This window comes from Panthera pardus, unplaced genomic scaffold (assembly GCF_024362965.1).
Source record: "Panthera pardus isolate Hobbes unplaced genomic scaffold, ASM2436296v1 HiC_scaffold_2, whole genome shotgun sequence".
Classification (NCBI taxonomy): Eukaryota; Metazoa; Chordata; class Mammalia; order Carnivora; family Felidae; genus Panthera; species Panthera pardus.
Window position 1 is genome coordinate 42,397,926 of NW_026526765.1, and position 22,669 is coordinate 42,420,594.

At 46.3% G+C, this 22,669-nt stretch overlaps 1 protein-coding gene across 3 annotated transcripts in view; it reads right to left on the reverse strand.

Moving 5' to 3' along the window:
- Nucleotides 1-22,669, reverse strand: part of PDE6A (phosphodiesterase 6A) — a 63,030-nt gene that overhangs the window by 13,085 nt on the left and 27,276 nt on the right. Inside the window, exons 7-19 of one of the 3 annotated variants that reach the window (XM_053907026.1) lie at nucleotides 21,674-21,740; nucleotides 18,951-19,002; nucleotides 15,334-15,479; nucleotides 14,691-14,834; nucleotides 12,971-13,036; nucleotides 12,611-12,757; nucleotides 11,229-11,336; nucleotides 9,200-9,309; nucleotides 7,633-7,720; nucleotides 7,349-7,449; nucleotides 6,822-6,929; nucleotides 6,411-6,469; nucleotides 5,951-6,310 (exon numbers count right to left, since the gene is read on the reverse strand). In XM_053907026.1, the coding sequence (XP_053763001.1) occupies nucleotides 6,246-6,310; nucleotides 6,411-6,469; nucleotides 6,822-6,929; nucleotides 7,349-7,449; nucleotides 7,633-7,720; nucleotides 9,200-9,309; nucleotides 11,229-11,336; nucleotides 12,611-12,757; nucleotides 12,971-13,036; nucleotides 14,691-14,834; nucleotides 15,334-15,479; nucleotides 18,951-19,002; nucleotides 21,674-21,740 (1,261 nt within the window). In that variant the 3' untranslated portion in view covers nucleotides 5,951-6,245. Of the gene's footprint in view, nucleotides 1-5,950; nucleotides 6,470-6,821; nucleotides 6,930-7,348; nucleotides 7,450-7,632; nucleotides 7,721-9,199; nucleotides 9,310-11,228; nucleotides 11,337-12,610; nucleotides 12,758-12,970; nucleotides 13,037-14,690; nucleotides 14,835-15,333; nucleotides 15,480-18,950; nucleotides 19,003-21,673; nucleotides 21,741-22,669 lie in introns of those variants that run through there. The other 2 variants (XM_053907025.1, XM_053907024.1) reach the window with 2 other exon arrangements.

The following is a 22,669-nucleotide window of genomic DNA, read 5'->3' on the forward strand; positions in this document are numbered from 1 at the left end:
CACGCTCTTTGAGCAGATGAGGAAACTGAGCCACAGAGAGGCGAAGTTACCTGTTCAAAGTCACACTAAGCAATGAGTGAGAGAGCTGAGACTTGAACCCTGGTGCCGAAGCCCTTCGTGTAACAGCCACACTCTACCCAGGTATGAAGCTCTAATTATATGTCATGTATGGACCCCAAGTCTGCTTCAGAGCTGTGGCTTTTGGTCAGGGACTATTTTTGTCCCTAGGGGTTATTTGGCAATGTTCGGAGATATTTTTGTGTATCGCAGCTAAAGAGGAGGTTGCCATGGGCATCTAGTAGAGAGAGATCAGGGATGCTGTTAAACATCCCACAATGCACAGCTCTTTGCGACACAGAGTTGTCTTCAGACGTCAATAGTGTTCATAACTAACCGTAAGGTTGAGAAACCCTGCTTTACAAGTCTTCAAACATTCTACTCGGTGCCTACCTGAAGGATTTTGAAAACTGCTTACTTTCTTACGCGTTTTTAAGTTGATGACTATTTCATCATGAGCTTAAATATTTGCAAAGGGTCTAATTTGCAGCACATTGTAAATATAGGCATTTTAGAATGAAATTGTTACATCATTCTTTAAATACAGAGGAATCTAAAGGGCCTCGTAGTTTCGTATCAACCATCAGCCCATGATCCACTTAAAAATACACAAACAATGGCACACCTGGGTGGCTCAGTCAGTTAAGCATCTGACTTTAGCTCAGATCGTGATCTCTTAGTTCATGAGTTAGAGCCCTGTGTCAGGCTCTGTGCTGACCGCTCAGAGCCTGGAGCTGCTTCAGATCCTGTGTGTCTCTCTCTCTGCCCCCCCTCTCTCTCAAAAATAAATAATAAAACATTAAAAAAATTTTTTTAAAAATACACGAACAAGCTTTTCTTTAAGAGTCTGGGGTTTTACATCTTTCCTTTTCACCATAAGCTTGTATTTCCCCTTGACTGCACTCACAGATTTTATCCTAATATTTTATGCATGTGTGTATATGTACATGTGTGTATATGCAAGTATATATGTGTCTGCATGTATATGTGTATATATGCATACCAATGAAAGACTCTCAAGCATGTAAATACACGAAGTCTTTCACGGACCACCATTTCATACTTAATCTGCAACCAAATGTGCCCATTAATTGGAATGATATCACTGGAGATATTTTCTTTGACCATAGGCCTTCAAGTATTAAAACCTTTTTAAAATCTATTGTATTACACAACTAATCAATACAACAAAACATATTACCTGGCCTTAGAAATAATTATTAAATGCTCGAAGTAAATTTTTTTGGGAATTCATCTCTTAATGAGACGGGATGGGGCTATTTTTGGAACATCAGTTAATGAATGTTTCTTATTGCCAGACTAAGATAGGACTTAGCATGTGTTTTATGCCAATTTTTTTAATTTTTATAGACGCAAGTAATCAGAAGCCGTGGGACTGGAAGTTTTGTTACAGTGATGTCACCCAATTCTTTCAGATCAACTGTGAAAAAAAGTATACTGTGATCATTATTCTGAATGATCTATCAGCTGACAATTCAATTCGGTTCTCCTTCAGTTTTGTTTGAAGCAAACCTTAGAATCATTCACTTCGTCAATTTCTGGGAAGCATGCCATTAAGATTTCACAAAGGCTCCTCGTTATGACTATTAATCACACCGCTGGCACTTTCTCTGAGGCATTCTGGTTAAGCCAAGATACTCAGAATGGGTGAGGTCAATTAAAACATTATTAATTTAAATGTATCTTCCAGGGGCACCTGGGTGGCTGAGTCAGTTAAACATCTGACTTTGGCTCAGGTCATGATCTCGCGGTTCGTGAGTTCAAGCCCTGCGTCGGGCTCTGTGCTGACGGCTCCAAGCCTAGAGCCTGCTTCGGATTCTGTGTCTCCCTCTCTCTCTGCTCTTCCCCCGCTCATGCTCTGTCTCTCTCCCCTTCAAAAATCAATAAACTTAAAAAAAATAAACAAATAAATATATCTTCCAGTGTTATATTTTTTATAAAGTGCTTTTATCCTATAACAAGTTTTTTTAAACTTTTTAAATGTTTTTTTTTTTAATTTTTAATGTTTATTTATTTTTGAGAGAGACAGAGAGACAGAGCATGAGCAAGGGAGGGCATAGAGAGAGAACCCAGAGCAGGCTCCAGGCTCTGAGCTGCCAGCACAGAGCCGGATGCGGGGCTCAAACTGACAAACCGCGAGATTATGACCTGAGCCGGAGTCGGACGCTTAACCGACTGAGCCACTCAGGTGCCCCTTTAATGTTTATTTTTGAGAGAGAGACAGAGTACAAATGGGGAAGGACAGAGAGAGAGACACACACAGAATCTGAAGCAGGCTCCAGGCTCTGAGCGATCAGCACGGAGCCCAATGCAGGGCTTGAACCCACAAACCATGAGATCATATCCTGAGCTGAAGTCGGATGCTTAACTGACTGAGCCACCCAAGTGCCCCCCATCCTATAACAGGTCTTAACTGTTCTCCTCAAAACTTAGAAGCTGCAGATTTGACTCATTGAACTTAAGGAAATGTTTGCCACATAACATAATTGGAAATGCCCGTCAGTTACTGTCCACTAAAGCAAGCAGATCAGACTTGTTTTTGTTAGAAAGAATCTGATTTGCTTTTCCAACCCGAATACGCATGACTTTATTTTGTAAAGAGGGAGAAGAGTAAGAGAACTGACAGTGTTTCACCTCCGGGGCTTTCTTAGGAAGATAATATTAAGAAAGAGAGTGCTGACTCCCTTGAGGCCATCAGAGCCCCTGTAATTCTTGGAAGGCTTTGGGCTGGGAGTGAGGGTAGGAGTGGTTCATGTACCTCAGTTTGAAGACTTCCAATTAAAACTACCTTGGCTTTTGCAATCAGTGAAGTCCTGTCTCTGGCCTTTTTTTTTGTTTTGAAGGGAGAGAGGGAGAGGATGAGTTGGGGAGATGGGCTGAGGGGGAGACAGGGAGAGAGAGAGAGAGAGAGAGAGCAGGATCCATACCCAGCATGGAGCCCAACAAGGAACTCCATCCCATGACCCTGGGATCATGCCCTGAGCTGAAATCAAGAGTTAACCGACTGAGCCACCCAGGTACCACCCCCTTCTGAAAATATTATTATTATAATTTTTAATGTTTATTTATTTTTGAGAGAAAGGGGGACGGGCAGCGAGAGGGGGACAGAGGATCTGAAGCAGGCTCTGCGTTGACAGCAGAGAGCCCGACTTGGGGCTCGAACTCACAAACCGTGAGATCATGACCTGAGCTGAAGTCAGACACTTAACCGACTGAGCCACCCAGGCACCCACCACCCCCTTTAAAACAAAATTAAATATTGGGTCTTGGAAACCCTCCCTATCATTCTTGGTAACGTCTGTATGACATCCCATTTGTATAAAAGTACTGTCACGTGGTTAACCCGTTCCCCCATCAGTGGTTATTTGTTTCCAGTCTTCTCCATGATTAAAAATAGTGCTGCAGTGAGGAGCTGTGTACAAAGGCACACACGGCTGGCACACGTGTGGGAGACTGTCTGGAGGGTGCAACCCTGCACGTGGACTTGCTGGGCCAGAGGCTGAGCATTTACACATTGACAGGAAGTGCCCTCCACAGAGGCTGCCTCTGTTTACGCTCCCACCAGGGAATTGGACTGCCCGGTGCCTCTCACTCGGTCCAGCACGGTGTGCTAGCAGACGTTTTCATTCTTTGCCAGTAGGAAGGGTGAAAAATTATAGGTCGCTGTGGTTTTATTTTGCATGTCTCTGATTAGGAGTAAGGTCATCACCTTTTCATGTTTATTTCCCCCTGTAATTCCTTTGCTGGGAAATGTCTCGGGAAAGCGAGCCTTGTGCCCACTTTTCTAATGGATTAGTCTTTTTCTTGAATCGTATGAACACTGTGTTTCCTAAGGAAATGAACTCTTCTTCTGTCAGCAGTTTCGTCGGATGTATTTCCCCAGCTCACCGCTTGCATTCTGACATCGGCTGTGCATTCTTGCGTGTGTTGTGCAGAAACCCCTCATTTTTATGTAGTTGAATTTATCAATCTATTTATGACTTCTGACTTTCACGTCACACTTTGGAAAGCTCACTCTGAAATTGTTCCTTTTAATTCTACCATGCTTCCCCCCCGCTCATTTTTTGGGTTTGTTTTCTCATTATTTTACAATCCTTGATTCATCTGGAACTTATTTTGCTATGGGAGTGAGATAGCGATCCAGGCTTGTGATCACCTGTGGTATAATACAAAATTGCATTGGTCTTTGTTTCTGGTTCCTGGAACAAAGCTTCCCAAACTCTTGGAATTTCCCAAGTGACAGGAGTGTCCTTTATAGAGAGCCCACTGTGGGTTTAGGTTAATGACCATGATTTAGTGTGGGGTCCCTAGACAGGCTCAGGTGGGACTGGACACTAGCAAATCCAAGCAAATGGAGGCCTGGAACTTTCAGCCCCACCCATCAACCTCTGTGAAAGGGTGGGGGTAAGGGAACGATAGACTGACTCTATAAAACTTGGACAATGCAATTTTCTGAGCCTCCAGGTTGGTGGAGCACCTCAGTTCCATAGAGACAGAAGCTCCTGGGTTAGTGACCTTTCTGGACCTCGCTCCGTGTATCTCTTTGGCTGTTTTTCTGTATCCTTTATAATATCCTTTATCATCAACTGACAGATATTAGCAAATGTTTCTCCGAGTCCTGTGAGCTGCTCTAGCAAATTAATAGAACCAAAGGAGGGGGTCATGGGAACCTCCGATTTATAGCCAGGTGGTCAGAGCAGAGGTAGCAACCTTGACCTGCAGTTGGTGTCAGAAGGGGGCAGTCTTTGTGGGACTGGCCCTTAACCTGTGGGCTCTAACGTTACCTCCATACAGACAGTGTCAGAATTGAGTGAACTCGGTAGGACACTCAGTCTGGGTGTCCATTTCACCAAGAAAGGGAGGAAAAAACCCATCAGACTGCCTTACGGTCCCAACGTCATTTATGAACTTGTCCCTTTCTTCACTGGTGAAAGATCCATTTCTAACACAGGCATAGTCTTCAGAGTCTGCCCCGTGGACCTGTCTTACTAATGCCTAGGACTGAACTGCCTTTAGTCCTTCTGGTTCCTATCATTACTCTTCTGTTTCAGAATTTTTTGGTCATTCTTACATACTTATTTTTCAATAAGAATTTTGAAATTGCTTCCTAATGATCCCCCAAATAAAGTAGATGTATTTTCCTTGGAATCGCCCTAAGTGAATAATTAATTAGGGAGAATAGACCACATTTAATATTAAGTGCCCCTAACCAAGAACAGGGTGTTCTTTCCATTTGTTCAATTTTTCTGCGGCGCCACTTTGAAATGTCCAGTCGGGCAGCTCCTGGGAGCAACCATAGCCTGAGGGTGCCCCCTTGGTCACTGGGAACAGGTCACACAGATCCCCAAGATCAACGGATCTGCCTGGTTGGACAGCTGCAAGGCTGAGGGAAGGACAACTTGCGATTTGCCCCTCCTCCCTGAGCCTGTCCCAGCAGCCCCCTCTTCTCTGTTTTAGCGTCTTGCAACATTTGTGATTTAATCAAGCCTCATCTCCACAGGGGCATCTGGGGATAAAGCCTGATACTTCCTTGCGAACTGGTCAAGCCTTGTGTTCCCTGACCATCGATACCTAGGACTCATCACACGGGAGCCAGGGGATCATTTGGCTTGGGCCACATCATCACAAGAGGGCTCAAATTTACACTTCTCACCCCAACATCATTTGAGGTGACTCACAGAGGCACACGGAGGGAATTGAAAGAAGGCATTCATTAGAAAACTTAAATGTGAGTCCCATTACCAGACTTCATGCCAACCAGGCACTATAAATCTGACATAAATCATGTACCTGATGTGTGAATAGCAGAGTTATATTGCAGGACATTGCCATATATAAAGGAATGCAAAAAAAAAATTGTCAGCATATTAAAAAAGATTTTAACGTTTATTTATTACTGAGAGACAGAGAGAGACAGAGCATGAGCATGGGAGGGGCAGAGAGAGGAGACACAGAACCCAAAGCAGGCTTCAGGCTCTGAGCTGTCAGCACAAAGCCCGACGCGGGGCTCGAACTCACAAACCGTGAGATCGCGATCGGAGCTGAAGTCGACACTCAACTGACTGAGCCACCCAGGTGCCCCTAAGCCTACATATTTTTATTGACACATAGATATCACTCAAATCATCATTGGTATAATGCTTGGTGTTTTATCAAAACCTTTAAAGTTATATCACCTTACTACCAAAATTCTGACTCTTATGATAGAAATACTTCAAATGTGATGCTTTTTCTATACAGAGAAATAAAACGATAATATTTTGTTATAAAATACAAAATATTGTTAATAAAATACACTGGTTTGTAGTTTAGTGCAAAAATTAAACACGCACCATAATATCTGCAATTCTGTCTTGGCAAAGCTTCAGTTTTTTCCTGGGTTGGAGGCCTCCTAAGTGGAAGTGTCCCAGGGGTCTCTTGACCCCAGGCCTTGCCCTGTCAGTGCAGCATCCCACTTTAGGACCCTGGACTTCAGAAAATCAGGGTTTGGGGTGCCTGGTTGGCTCAGTTGGTTAAGGGTCCAACTTCAGCTCGGGTCATGACCTCATGGTTGGTTAGTTAGTTCCAGCCGCACCTAGGGGTCTGCGCTGTTTCAGATCCTCTGTCTCGCTCTCTCTCTGCTCCTCCCCCCATCCCATGTGCACATGTGTGCACTTTTGCTCTCTCACTCTCTCAAAAATGAACATTTAAAAAAAAAGAAAGAAAGAAAAGAAAACCAGGGTTTAAGCCCCATCTTAACTCACATAACAATTTCCTTCCGGGTCTGCTCCAGCATCATGTACTGTGTCCACTCCTGTTCAGTTTCATATGTCTTAGACTGATCCACGATCTTTTGGAACATTGTCCTCTTCCTGCAAAATAGACCAGTTTGTTGAAGGAGCTCATCTCAGAATAAGTCAACACCCCGGCTTCTAACACTGGCTGTTTCAGACAGAGGCTTATTAAAGCAACGTAATTAACAACAACAACAACAAAAGGTTTAATGAACCAAGGCCTGAGAATCAACACCTAGGTTCTAACCCAGACCCTGTCACCAATTTGTTGCCTGATCTCACTCAGCAAATCTCTTTCCCTAGATTTCAGTGTCCCGTGGATACAACGGGGGTCATAATACCGAACTCCCGGGGATGTACTCAGAGTTAATGTTCCATAGCACAAGTGTTGCGCCCGGCACACAGTACATGTTAAATGAGTTAGAACTACGGTGTTTGTTATTATCACGTTCATTGTTATTGTTATTCTTGTTCTTAAAAAGGAAAGAAATACCAACTTGAAATACAGGGCAAGGTCTGTGGCGATGATTGCAATGTCCATCATGTGGATTGCATGCTCGTGCTGCCTGCGATTGAGGTTTTGAAAGATATTCAGGCTCTAAAGAGAAAATCATAGAAGAGATGTGATGCTGGCGGGCCAGCCACGCAACTACTGATGATGACCCCAGCTGTTTGGAGAGGCAGCCCAGGCCAATGGGAAGAGTGCTGCTTGGCCACAAGGAGGCTTCTTGTGAAATGGGGGCTCACGGCAGCCAACGCAGAGGGCCCCCACCCATCCTACCTCATCTCTCAGCAACGTTTTGCCAAACTCCAAGTGGTGTCTTTCCAAGATGGAGGACCCATGGAGCTTGGCCAGTGGATTCTGGGATCTGAATGGGAGAGAAAGAGAGAGAGAGAGACACACACACACAGAATCAGCACGGAAGGGCCAAGAAGGAGGTTGAGCACATCATCCAGTCCCATCCCCTCCTAATTCTGCAGGCAGAGAGGCTGAAGGCCAGAAATGAGAAAGAGCTGGTCACACAGCGAGACCGCATCAGGTCTCCTAAGTCTCAGGCTTTAGTTTTCCCCACAACTGATTCCGAGCCTCTTTCAGTTATGGTCTGTTGAATAGTGTGTGCCCCCAAAGCACAAACATACAGAATACCCCATGCAGTTTCAGGGATTTATGGATTCCCTGTAATCATCCATGACATTGGCACTGGGCCGTACTTTAAAGGTCACCAAGTCCTAGATGTGATACTCGGAGTTTTAGGGGAAGCCATTGAATTCCCACAAGCAATGTGTTTATGCATTAAATATTTGTTGAGTGCTTACTAAGTGCAAGCACTGAGCTCAGTACTTAGCTTCCCGCAAGGTAAAATGTACACACAATCTCTAGCCTCAGATTGGACTGTTCTAGCGTCTATTTATGATTTATAGGCTGTGGGCCCCGGGCCGATCCTCTGTTTCCCCACCCATAATATGAGCATAACACTAGTCCCTGCTCTACCCAGCCTACACGGTGGTCGTGAAGGTCCGCCAAGGCCGTGGTTCAAGGACCACGTTTCAGAGGCTGTCTGGAGTGTAAGCTCGATGAGGACAGGGGCTAGGTCTGTTTTGCTGCCATGGTACCTCCTTTGCCTACCTCCTAGGGCCTACCACACTCACACTAGGAGCATTACAAAATACAAAGTGAATGAATGAACCAGCATCAGTTCATATTCGTAACATTTGGGCTTAAATGAGTTCAGCAGCTGGGGAAGGAGGAGAGGGAGGGAGTTTAATATATTACCACTATAACAAATTACTATAAATTTATTGGCTTCAAACAATAAGGATCTATTATCTTACAGCTCTGGAGTTCAGAGTAAGATGCATCCACAGAGCTACTTTCCGTCTGGAGTCTGTAGGGGACAACCTGTTCCCCTTGCCTCCTAGATTGTAGAGGCCACCTATATTGCTTGGCTGTGGCCCATCCTTCTCCTCTCTGAGGAGAAGCATCCTCTCTCTCTCTGACCTTCTGTCTCCCTCTTACAAGGACTTTTCTAACTACATGGGGCCCACTGGGATAATCCAGGATAACCCCTATATTTTAAGATCTTTAATCACTCCTGTGAAGTCCCTTTTGAACACAAGGCAACATAGTCCCAGGATCCAGGCATTGGGGCATGGACATATTTAGGGGTCATTATTCTGTCTATCACAGGAGTTTACGCAGGAGGAAGAAGGGCAGGAGGAAGAAGGAAGCTGTGAACTGTGGGACTCCCCCTTAGCCAGTGAGTCAGTCTGTCTGAGAGCCTTTCAGATCTGGGTAATGAATCCCAGGAGTGGGAGGTAGAGGGGGCGGGCAGTAAGGGCCAACTCACTTCATCTGGTAGAGGTTGTTGGTGCCTCTGTGGTCAATGTCATGGCAGAAGGCAGCGGTGACCATGGCCAAAGCCTCTAGGTCCGTGAAGTACCGCTTCAGCTTTCCCGTCTGGAAGAGTAATCAGAGGGTGCCACTTACTCCTTTCTTCCAGGGGTGGGGAGCAGAGCAGGTGTGAGGGCCAGGGCCTGGTGCTTAGAAACACAGGCATAACCTTGACTCTCCCCCTGGCACAACAGCACGACCAGATGTTTGGCTGGGACTGGGGGTTTTTCTGGGATGTGGGACTTTCCATGCTCTAACTGGAACAGTCCCAGGCAAATGAAGATGGCTGGTCACCTTACTCCTGAATGACCTTACATGGTCCCATCTCCCCCTGGTCCTCAGTATCCCAATCTGCACACTGTAGGAGGAGGGCATTGGACTAGATGGTTGTTGAGAAATCACAACTGTCAGGTTTTAGGATCCAGACAGTTTTTGAACATGCCCGGACTGGCAAAGCAAACCATCCAAACCGGTCTATAGTTTAAGCACAGCCCAGGAGAATCCTCCCTCACATACTTCTTGTTTATGCTGGGTGTTAGACTAAAGGGTGGGGAAGAGCTCACGAGACGTGATGCTGACTCTGTGACTTTAAAAAATAAATCAAGTCTCTGTGGTATCACTGTCACCTTCTGTGGTGGCCTGGCCAGAATCCCTGCCTCCAGGCCCCAGTGCTTACTCTGGCCTGACCGTTCCAGCCGTGAGAGAAGAAATGCGGATGAGTGGGGCTGGACAAGGGCAGAGATTTGCATCATAATCTGAATGGGACACACTTTTACATGAAATATCTCTGAACCGTCTGAGCCAAAACGGCTGACACAGGTACACATAGGCACGTCCATCCAAGGACGCTGGGGCAGTGTCTGTAACCGTGAATGATCAAAGACCAACCCTGTGTCTAACAATAGGGGGCTGGGCACAGAAATTATGGTATATCTGAACAATATAGGATACTATGCGGCCATAAAATTCTATCGTGGAGAAGCCTCGAAAACATTATGCTGGGTGAAAGAAGTCAGACACAAAAAGCCTAATACTGTACGAGATTACTTACCTGAGGTACTTAGGGTAGTCAAATTTATAGAGACAGAAAGGAGAAAAGAGGTCACCAGGGGCAGGGAGTGGGGAACAGGGAGTGGTGGTTTCATGGGGACAGAGTTTCTGTTTGGGAAGATGAAAAATTCTAGAGGTGGATTGTGGTGATGTTTGCACAACACTGGGAACGTGGTTAATACCACTGACTGATCTGTACACGTAAAAGTTGTTTAAATGGTAAGTCTCCTGTCATGTATATTTTACCGCAATAGCACATTAAACATACGAAGAATGGGATTGATATGCTTATATTTTTTCGAATGAAAAAAGCATTTTAAAGGATATTATTATTCAATTGGCTGTAAATAAAATAAACCGTGTGTGCGTGTGAGTGTGTGTGTCTGTGTAAAAATACATCTCGATGCTTCTAGAAGAAAACGCGGAAAGAGTTGTGCCATGGTTCTCTCTAAATAACTGGACTGGGGTTGGGGTTAGCCTGCAGCTTTCCTCCGCTTTTTATTTTACACGATTCTCTGTGCTCGGAATTCATAGATGCTAAGCATGTACTCTTTTTGCATCAGTTTTAAAAAGCAACAAATCGTGGGGCGCCTGGGTGGCGCAGTCGGTTAAGCGTCCGACTTCAGCCAGGTCACGATCTCGCGGTCCGTGAGTTCGAGCCCCGCGTCAGGCTCTGGGCTGATGGCTCGGAGCCTGGAGCCTGTTTCCGATTCTGTGTCTCCCTCTCTCTCTGCCCCTCCCCCGTTCATGCTCTGTCTCTCTCTGTCCCAAAAATAAAAAAAAAAAAAAAAAAAAAAAAAAAAAAAAAAAAAACGTTGAGAAAAAGCAACAAATCGAGAGCAATGCTGCGGCCGCCGGGTGGAGGTGCAGAGGTCGTCTGGTGTGACGGGAGCCCCAGCTGCCACCATCCTGCTGCCATCCTACTGCCGCCGTACCACCAGCAAGGAGAACATGGTCTGCCCCACGTTGAAGCCGTGCCGCCAGTTGTGGTAGGTGATCCTGCGGTAGCCCTTACTCAGCGAGTACATGAATCGCACCAGCGCCTGCGAACACATGCGCAAGAGTGAGGTCTGGAGCCCCGCCTCCTGAGGGAGTCTCCCCAGCAGTGAGGCCTGGGGTCCCGCCTCCTGAGGGAGGTCCCAAGCAGTGAGGTCTGAGGCCCCGCCTCCTGAGGGAGGTCCTCCAGCAGTGAGTTCTGGGGCCCCGCCTCCTGAGGGAGGTCCTCCAGCTCCCACACTGGACAGGAGCGGGCCAGCAATAGCTGCAGTCCTGCCATGAGAGCACTTTGCAAGCTGCTAAATCCTAGGAAAATGGATGTCGTTATGAAACCAGGTAGATGTAAGTCACTCCACTTACTCCACTAGTTAACCTTCATCAATGTTTCCCAAACTGTGCCCCGGGAGAGCTACTGTCCTGGGAGATGCTGTCAGGAGCTTTACCCGAGAGGAAAACAAAAGGAGTCTCTAAATCAGTAGGTCTCCAACTTGAGTGCCCATCAGAATCACCCAGAAGGCTTGTTAAAACACACAATTTCTGATTCATTAGAACTGGGAGATAGTGTGTGTGTGCGTATGTGTGTAAGAATTTGTGCTACTGGGGCCCCTGGATGGCTCAGTATGGTTAAGCTTCCAACTTCTGCTCAGGTCACCATCTCACGGTTCATGAGTTCAAGCCCCGTGTTGGGCTCTGTGCTGACAGCTCAGCCTGGAGCCTGCTTCGGATTCTGTGTCTCCCTCCCTCTCTCCCTCTCTGCTCCTCCCCTGCTTGTGCTCTCTCTCTCTCTCATTAATAAATAAACATTAAAAAAAAAGAGAGAGAGAGAGAGAGAATTGGCACTGATACATTCTCAGGTGGTGCCGATGCGGTTTGGGGCAGCACTTTGAGAACCACTGTTTTAATCAAACAAATCCGGGAAATTCTGCAGGGAACACACCCCAGCCCCACCTTCACTGTCCCTCCCCCAACCACCTAGATTCCCAGCACACTGAAAGGAATCCTGCAGGGGAAGAGTTCTGTTTGAACTGGTTTGACCCGCCTTTCCCACCTTTGTTTGATTATAAGTAGCCATTGATTCACAGCCTCAGAACTCAGTGCCTTACAACCCACCTCAAGAAGCGATGCCCCCAAAACACCACAGTTCAGAGGAACTGTAGGTCTCTTTTCTGATACATGACTCATCTGTGCAACATGACTAATGCTTTAAATCCTACAAGCTGAGGGCGCACTCTTTTTGAGGCTTTACAGATTGAGTTAAAGAAAAAAAAAAAGCAAGCAAGAAAAGAAAAAAGGAAATCAGAGAGGTTTATTTCGACCTTACCTCCTGAGGAATGTGAAATTTATCTACCACTTTGAGCTCATAGTACATCTGTATCCCACATTTCACTAGCTCCAGCTCTGTCAGGGGCAAGTCGCTGAAGTGGAATTTATTAATTTCATATTTCTCCGCATCTGGCAGCTCTCCTTGCTGGGTAAGGAACAGAGGCAAGTGGTTGGAGCACATGAAGCGTTCCTGGGTCTCTCCCCCACCCAGCCCCGTCCCCATCCTGCGTCTGCCGGGAGGATCAGAGCAGAGTGACAAGGGTCCTGCTTTGCAGAGACAGCCCCCCACCACGCGCATGCTCAGGGCGCACCCTGCAAGAGTCACACGCGAGGGCCAGCGCTGCCCTGCCCTGCTCACCAGGATCTCAGCGAGTTCCTCTTCCTCACATTCCCATGGCTCCTTCCCGTACACCTCTCTGGTTTTCTGCCAGGGCCCAAAATAGAGAGAGAAAAAAAAATCAGTTGCTATATCTGGGGTCTCCATATCCCTCCGCTTTCCATTTCCATTCCCTTTCCTCCAATTCATACACAAAGCATGCAACTAAACTAAATCATGCATGTAAGTCATTTGGTGCAGTGCTACTAGGCACATCGTAAGCACTAGAATTAAATGATGTGGTTGCTGATATTCTTGTCGTTATTATTACTGACTTGGAGTCAGAAGGTCTTGTTCATGGTTCTGGCTTTTCTTCTGGCTGCGTGACTCAAGGCAAATTTCTTCCTTCCCTGGGCCTGTTGCGCCATGCACGTGCCAGAGGAGGCCGGGTGGGGGTGGGGGTGGGGGTGGGGGTGGGGGTGGGGGTGGCGGGGGTGGGGACCTGGACCCAGTTGCTTGTTTCTGATTAACTGGTTCACTGAAGCTATGCTTGCGTAGTGCCCACATACCCATCACTTGGCTGAAGTCATGAACTGAGACAAGCGAATTGTGAGTCAATTCATCCACACTAGATGTTTTCTGCTTTGAATGTATCAGTTATTGAGATGAAATTATCAAAGATGTTGTGATAGGTTCCCAGCTTAAGAAATCACTTCTGAAAACATTGGCCTGTCTTGTTTCAACTGGTGAGGTCTATAAGCAAGGTCTTGGGAGCTTAGCTGGGCATCCTATCCAATGCCATTTGGCTAACTCAGTTTACTTCTAAGATCGTGGTCTTTTTGAGAACAAAATCCCAGTAATGATGAATCACTAATTCCCACGTATCTTTGAAAGCGCCTCATCCAATTTCCTACCCCAGGCAGGACTCTCCTCTATAGCATCCCTGGTAAATTCACATCCAGCCTCTACTTGGATGCCTCTCTTGACAGGGTGCTCACTACCTGACAAGGCAGTCCATTCATAAGAGTGGTAGAGAATTTGCTCATTATTCGGACAAAGGTTGAGTGAGACCTATTTAATGAGTGAGACCTATTTAATGTCCCCTGGGTGATTAGGGGACAAGTTACTTCCCCCTTGGGGGCCTCAGTTTCTTCATATCTACAGTGGGGATAGAAACCCTTACCCTGCCCACCTTAGTGGGCCATTGTGAGTGTCAAATAATATTATAAGTGTAAAATTGCCTCATAAACTGCAACGTGGTTAAACTATGTGAGGAGTGCCTGCTAACCTCCAACTCCTGTCATACTTCTTTGCTCACCCAACTCCTCTGGGATCTGATTGGGTTTCTACATGAGTCAACCCCCTAGAGGGAGTCTCTGAGAAACTGACCATCGTCCACTGGGCTGTCAGATAGAGATTCCTCTCAGAGTAGAGGCTGTGGTTGGGCGACTCTATCTCTCCTACCAAATCAGCCCTCAGCACAGTGAAAAATGGAATTTCTAGAGCTGTGAAGCCAAGATCTGGCCCTACGACTGAGGTGATGCGTGAGGGACAGCTGTCCCCAAGCCACGCAGGGCAGCCATTTTGTGTGACTTTCTGATATGCATGGATCCATCCATCCATCCGACGTGAGGGGCCAGGGGCATCCCTGTGGAAGGCAAGCCTACCTGTCTCTGCCTTCATGGAGCTTTAGTATTGCTCTGGCCACATCTCCAGGATGCGGTGGCTGCTAGAGCAGAAACAATAGAAGAGCTTTACCCACCAGGATTGTCTGGATCTCTTCGTTGTCACACTTCACGTGGTATTTTACCATGTCCTGGAAAATGTCCTTCCTGTTTTCAAGTTTGTTCATTGACTCATAGGTGTCGGGATTTAAGACGGACCAGCCCAGGAACTGAGCCAAAGACTGCAAGGAAGGAAAAAGCAGAGTCAGAGGCAGAACACCCAGGCCTGATCCTGCCTCTGCAGTTGAGGCCAAGGCTTGAAGGTTCCATTTCCTCGGCCGTGAGGTGGGTTCGATAAGCTGGGCGCTGCCCTCCTCAAAGAGATGTTGTGAGGGTAAGAGAAAACGATGGACAAGAACGCGCTTTCTAATAAAGCACCAACACACATCAAGCACCTAATACCTTCGCACAAGGGGAACGTGTTGGGCCTGTGTGGGGGCAGGAGGTATTCTCATTTTGACTGTGATCCTAAAAACGCTGAAAGGTGAAGTTTGTTAATTCAAAGTGGTTTTAAGGGGAGTGTGGATTTCTCTGACGACACGGGCAATGCGGAAGTGAGGGCGAAGAAAGCAGACGTTGAGGCAGAGTCGGGGGAGCGGCTACAAGGGGTGAGGGTCCCCCAGCACGCTTGCAACAAGCCACCTCGGAAACCCCACAGCAAAGGCCTCCTGCAAACCATACCTCCATGAGGGTCTCATCCATCTCATCAAAGGGTTTCCCATCTTTGCGATTGTAAAACGTGGCCACCCCAACAATCTCTTCCTTCTTGTTCACAATTGGCATAGAAAGGACATTCTTGATCATCCATCCGGACTCATCCAGAGGCTCTTTCTGCAAGAGAAGCCAGAGTGGGTTACACATTTGTTGCTCGGGAGGACCTTTCATTCAGAAGTCTGGACAGAACTGGGCCTAGAAATGGCGGTCAGAGGGGCGCCCGGTGGTTCAGTCGGTTAAGCGTCGGGCTCTTGGTTTCAGCTCAGGTCACGGTCTCACGGTTTCGTGAGTTCGAGCCCCGCATCGGGCTCTGTGCTGACGGTGTGGAGCCCGCTTGGGATTCTCTGTCTCCCTCTCTCTCTGCCCCTCCCTCACTAGCGCCGTCTCTGTCTCTCTCAAAATAAATAAATAAACTTAAAGAAAAAGAAGTAGCAGTCAGAAAAGGACAAGGGAACAATAATTCGGTCTGCTCATTATCAACAACATGTGCAAAAGAGAGGAAACTAAAGATAATCAAAGGGGTTCAGATGTGTTTAAACAGGCAATGTAGTTCACGTGACTCTGGGCATCACAACTTTCAGACTTTCTGCCGCACAGGCTATTTAGGTATATTTAAAAAGTGCCTGTGCTTTCCAGGTAATACGTACAAAATGAAAACTGCAAAACAGCTAGGGACTCTGCGGGTAGGTGGGCAACAAGCTTATCGAATCAGATTGTAGCTGTGTAAACAAAACCTTTGGCTCCTCTCGGTGCTTTGTTTTTCACCTGTCTATTTTGGCAACAGATTAAAGTCGTCTAGAGTGTTTCACCTGCTTCTGATTATTCGCAGATACAGTCTCTCTCTCTCTCTCTCTCTCTCTTTCTCTCTCTCTCAAGCCACCAAGTGCCGGAATGTGCTTAACAACGCCACAATTAAAGGTTTTGTTTGTTTGTTTAGCTCTTGACTCTTGACTCTTGACGTGACTTTCTGTTACTCTTGGCATGTCATTTTATCTCGGTGGGTCTCAGTTTCCTCATCTGTAGATGGGGACGGTAGCAAGAATATGTGCCTCGCGGAACATACGAGAAAACGGAGGTGAAATTTCTTGCTTAATCTCAAGGTGCCCTTTGTGAGTCATTTTCCATCTGTCAGAGCCTCATTTTCATCATTTATAACAAGAGGACGACTGGACGAGGTAATTTCTAGACTCTTTTTCTGCCAATTCATAAAATATCAGACATTTTATAACATGCAAGAAACTGACCTAGAAGCTGAAAATAAAACAAGGCGAATAAGGCACAAAGGTTGTCCTCAGGTTGCTTGTAATCTAGAAGGTCAAGGGGCAACTGCACTACACGTGGGGAGTTTGTTATGATACTGGGGGAACCAGAGAAGGGAAGGAAATCAAGGAAGGCTTCCTGTACTTGGAGAGTCTTCTAGTTTGAAAGTTCCAAGATTCTTTTTTTATTTTAATGTTTATTTATTTTTGAGAGAGAGAGACAGAGACAGAGACAGAGCACAAGGAGGCAAGGAGCAAAGAGAGAGAGACACACAGAACCCAAAGCAGGTTCCAGGCTCTGAGCTGTCAGCACAGAGCCCCACGCAGGGCTCGAACTCATGATCCGCAAAATCATGGCCTGAGCCGAAGTCGGACGCTTAACTGACTGAGCCACCCAGGGTCCCCAGAAAGTTCCAAGATTCTTAAGGTGGTGAGATGATGACGAGGACAAAGACCACGACAACGACAGTGGTGATGATTTCAGTAATGCTGGAAGTCAGCACCTGGTGAAAAAATGACTCCCGAGGGGTGCAGATTACGGCCCAAAGAGCAAGGGGCTATTGGTCAGGAAACATGAGTTCTAGGTCTGCCTCCCCCCCCCCCCCATCCCGGCTCTCTACTTAACCTTTGGGGAAGTTCTTCCTTCTGAAGGCCATGATAAGGAGACAGCTTATTATTGAAAGTGAAATGAGAAAACATTAAAATTTCTTAAGCAGAGAAGGTACTTGATGCAACCCATGTTTCCAAAACTACTCAAACTACTTTGTAGAGAATGAGTTGGAGGAAGAAGACTAGAATCTAAAGTTGAGATCAGATTTTATTTTTTCATGTGGGTACGTGCAATTAATTGAGTAGAGACCAAGTTCTGTACGGATATCATCAGGTTAGCAACACGTGACAACAGTTTGGGCTTGTCCCATGGTCATAGTCAAAACCCTAAACCAAGATGTGCAACTTTAGCTTTGGAAGGATAGTCTCACGAAGCTCTTTCAACATGCTCTTCAAGGAGTAAAAAAATAATTCATGAATTTTTCTAAGAGACATTTTTATTTTCTTCTTAGTTAGTTCCTGATTGCTAATGATTTGTTTTTCTTATATCGAGTGTGCTAACCTCAACAAATATTTACAGGAGCTGGAAATATCAAGAAAGATAAGGCCCAACCATTGGCCAAAGGAAGCTGATATTTTGCTGAGGAGAGTTAATCTGAAATCAAGGAAGGGTAATAAAAGATAAGGAAGGGAAATATAGTAGGAGAGAACTCCCCGGCATGGTTTTCCAGGCCATGTGTCATCTGGCCTTAGTCTACTTCTCTAGAATCTCCTCTTGGCACTTTCTTTTTTTTTTTTTTTTTTTTTTTTTAAATTTTTTTTTTAACATTTATTTATTTTTGAGACGGAGAGAGACAGAGCATGAACGGGGGAGGGGCAGAGAGAGAGAGGGAGACACAGAATCGGAAGCAGGCTCCAGGCTCTGAGCCATCAGCCCAGAGCCTGACGCGGGGTTCGAACTCACGGACCGCGAGATCGTGACCTGAGCCGAAGTCGGACACTCAACCGACTGAGCCACCCAGGCGCCCCCTCTTGGCACTTTCTGATCTGCCTCTGACTCAAATCCATTGGTCTACTGTAGGTCCTTCCAACAAGCCCTCTCCCTCCTGCAGTCTTCTCCCCTTTCTTTGCTGCCCAAACATAATTTCTCAATTATTATTCCTTGATTAATTCCAGATTAAGTCAGGTCTCCAGAGAGATCCCTTCCTCTGTCCCTCTGTCCTGTGACCAGCACTCCATGGCCTTTCTCCCCATATAATCATGAGCCCTCTTGAGATAATGACCATGTCTGCCTGGTCCACTATGGCAGCCAGTGTAGCACTGTGTCAATTCCTGGCACAGAGGGTGCCCTTCATAAACATTCGTAGAAAAGACGGGCAAAATCAAATGGAGTGTTAAACAACGTTCCGTGAAAAGCCCAAGGAGACAGAAATGAAACAGAAGAAACAGAATAAAACTCCATGGGAGTTTCATAGCGTTTGAGGTTGTATTGAAGGGCAGAGAGGATTTGGGCAGGACACGATAGTTGGGGGGTAGGGGAACACCATAAACAAAGGTCCTGAGGCCAGAAAGCAAAGGGTGTGAACATTAAAACCAAACGGGACCTTGGAATTTACCAAACTAGCTCTCTCCCCACTTCCATGGGCACATGACTTTTTTCCATCCACATTTTCACTTTATCGAGACTGCCTCCCAATAAATAGACGGATTTTAATGTATTCTACTCCTCTTGGGGGGAAAAACATCATATGACTAAGAGATCAAACAAAAAATGACTTGCCTGGAATTCGAAAAAGTCCTCCGCAGGCGCATTCATGATGTTGCAAATCTAAAAGCCACGAGGAGGAATAATAGAGCTGTGATTAGTCGCGATAGCAATACCTAGTGAAGCCCTGCTTTCAGAAATGCTATGTCCTTGCCCAAGGCGTTCACATTCTTTTCATTAGGTACACATGTTCAAGATGGCTTTGAATGATTAACTGAGGTTATTGGACAGAAAAGCTACCTGGACCAACATTAGTTCTTGCCATTTGCTTCCTCAGTCATTTCTAAGCTTTGAAAGAAATTAAGGCTACAATTTGTCATTGTTAACAGCTGCAGAGTAGCTCATTTGCTTGTCCCCCTTTTGCTGAATGTTTGGGTGGTATCCCGTTTTTGTTACTATTAATATAAGTAATGCTACTCTAAGCATCTTTCAGTCCGTTACATTTGGGTTTGGTATTGTTTGTTTTGTTAAGGAAAGAGTTTTTTTCTGGGGTCATAAACCCCAAAGTAGAATGAGAAATAAAAGTGTTGTAGCTCTGGTTTTATATTGCCACATTCGTCTCCTGAAAATTGAACTAGTTAACCCTACCATATGGATGGGACGTACCTCACCCCTCCAGAGCCCTGCCCTTGGGGCCACTGTGTACAGTTGCATGGTGTGCACACTGCACAAAAGCCCACCACTGAAGGGCTGCCTGGGCTAAACTCCAGCTTGTTCTTGACTTGCAGAGAGACGCCCCTAGTCTTTCTCTTTGCACCCACTGAGAAGGCATGTGTTTTCCAAGTTCTCAAAAAGGCACCCAAAGGATTTGAAGTGACCCTGCCTGTCCCATTGGCCATGACCATCATGTGGTCTCAGAGGGTGAGCTGTCTGTCTCTGCTCCTGTTCAAGAGCTGCTTACCTATTGCCGCATCCCTCTGGCCTCTCTTTGGACCATTTCCATCAGTTGCCATTGTTCTCCCCTGACCCCTGACCTCTCTGAGGGCTCCTTCCCTCAGCCATGAGCTTGCCTGAGTCTCTCCCATCCTTGAACGTGAAATCTCTCTTCACCCAAACACGGTCCCAGTAGCAACCCACCCAGGCTTTTTTCTCTTCTTTTCTTTTGTGATTCTCTACCTGCTTATCATCCATCCACCCCTCCGCAGACCCCATGCCAGCTTCCACCTCTGCCTCACCACCAAACCCGCTCTCATCAGGGCCGCCAGTGACCTAATTGCCAAACTCGATAGGGTTTTCAGTTCTTATCTCACTAGATCGCTTTTGCTGCTTGGCCGTCTCTCTCCTTGTTGAATCGCTTTACTTCCTCGGTTTCCATGACACCTACTCCCGCCTGGGTCTCCAGATACCTCCGAATCCTCCTTCTAGCCTTCACACGCTCCTCTTTAGTCTTTAAATGCTGGCACCCAACAGCATCCCGCCCCAGGTCCCTCTCACTCTCCCTGGTGACTTCATCCACACACATGGTTTCCAGAACCATCTGGTCCTGATGTCTTTCAAGTCCCCTGTCTCCAACTCTCCTCCCTCTCCACAGCTTCAGAGTCATCTCTTCAGCTGCCCACTGGACATTTGCTGCCTAAAAACGTCTCCGTGTCATCTTGTCTGAAACTGACCTTATCACCTCGCATCCAACCCTCTGGTCAGCACTGCTTATCCAGTCCAGAAGCCTGAGATTAGCCCTGACCCTTCTCTCTCTCTCCCTCTCTGCCCATGATCACGAAGTCCTGCCAACTTTACCCTCCTGATATTAGATCTGGGCCCTGGTCTCCCTCTCTTCATCTTGTCTCTGTCAGACCTGCGTGCGTATTGAATGAGCAAATTTATTTACTGCGCGGCTCGTAGGCCCTCACTGGCTGTTGCTGCTAACGAGAGCACTCCTCGCTGCCTGTGCCTTTCTTGAGATGCCCGTCTTCTCTTGCTTGTAAGGATGTGCTTTTTGCTCTGCCTCTTAATATCTTCAGATCTCTCTTCCATGGAGCTCTCAGAGTTATCTTTTTAAAATGGAAATTGACCGTGTCAATCTCTTGCTTAAAAACTCAGTGCCTATAGGTTGAAGTCCCATCCCGTGACCTGGCATCCAAGGCCACTGCTGTCTGGCGCTTCTTTCCCTCACGAGGCTCATCTGTTGAAGCCTTCCTATCTCAAACCTAATACTCCAGCCACACTCAACTGCATACACCTTGCTGTTCAAACCTCCAGGCCCGTGTTTGCTCACGTCGCTGCCTCCACCTGAATCCCCTTTCCTGCTCTTATCTGCCTAAGACCTATTTATTTTAAAACTCAACTCAGACCGACACTCTAGGAAGAAAAGGCTGGTTTAGACGCCCCCTACCCTGTGCTTCTGGTATATCTCTATTGTGCCCTTATCACACTGGAGTAGAAGAATCTGTTTAAAATATCTCCCCAGTTGATTACGAGCTTCAGAACAGAAACTGTATCTGGTGCATCTGTCTTTCCATCCCCAGAGCCAATTGCAGTGCCTGGTACATTGAAAATGTTCAACAAGTAAACTTCTCGCTACAGGAGCAGCGTTGTGTAGCGTGTGCCTGGGGAAGGCTAAAGAGGGGTGACCGGGCTCAAATATGGGGTGATGTGCACCAAGGGTCAAGCGAACTGAGGAATGAGACTCAGGCTTTTAGAGACTCACTTCCCGCCGTGTTTCCTACTCTCTCGATCTGAAATCCTTTTACACTTCCAATGATTCAAGACCCTCCCCCTTCAAAGGTGCATTACTTACCAGGCCATTCTGGGCAACATAAGTGGGGAGACCGCTTACTAAAGCCCAATGATCAGGAGGTGGGTTCCTGTAAAGGCCAAAGACAACTGGTAACTTTTGATATAGGGACAGTTGGACTAAACCCTTGAATCTGGGTCTTGTCCCCCCTCTACTCTCTTGGGGGGTCCCAGTCCCTGCTTACATTCACTACGCCTCAATGACCCCCAAATCTTATCTAAGCATCTTACTATTCAAATTTAGACATGGAAAAAAGCCTGATGAATACAACATTTTATAAGTGCATGCTGAGTTTGACGATCCAAGAAAAAGGACAAGATTCATTCAGCATATTGTTATTGACTGCTGAGCAAAAAGAAGCCCATCGTTTCCATTAATACTTATACAGAGAGAGGTAGCTTAATACCATCGAGAGAGAGAGAGAGAGGAAACACATCTATGGTGAACTCCTACCATGTACCAAGCACTAAGCTGGGTGCTTTACATACTGATTTATCCCTCACGATAATATTACTATTTTTGATATTATTATCTTTTTAAAAACTTTTTTTAACATTTATTCATTTTTGAGAGACAGAGTGTAAGCAGGGGTGGGGCAGAGAGAGAGGGAGACACAGGATCTGAAGCAGGTTCCAGGCTCCAAGCTGTCAGCACAGAGCCCAACGTGGGGTCAAACTCAAGAACCGTGAGATCACGACCTGAGGGGAAGTCGGATGCTCAACCGACCGAGCCACCCAGGGGCCCCAGTATTATTATCTTTTATTTATTGTAAGATTATGCTTGTTTGTTGTGAGAAAAAAATACAAACATGGAGAAACACATTAAAATCTTCATGAATCATTCTGAAGTGAACATCCATAAAACCACACCCAGGTCAAGAACAACCTTGTCAGCACCTTGGAAGTCCCTGACCTGTCCCTGCCAATGGCAGCCCTCTCCCTGACTCCAAAGGTAACCATTGTTCTGACATGATTAGTTACACTCTTGCTTTTCTGTAGA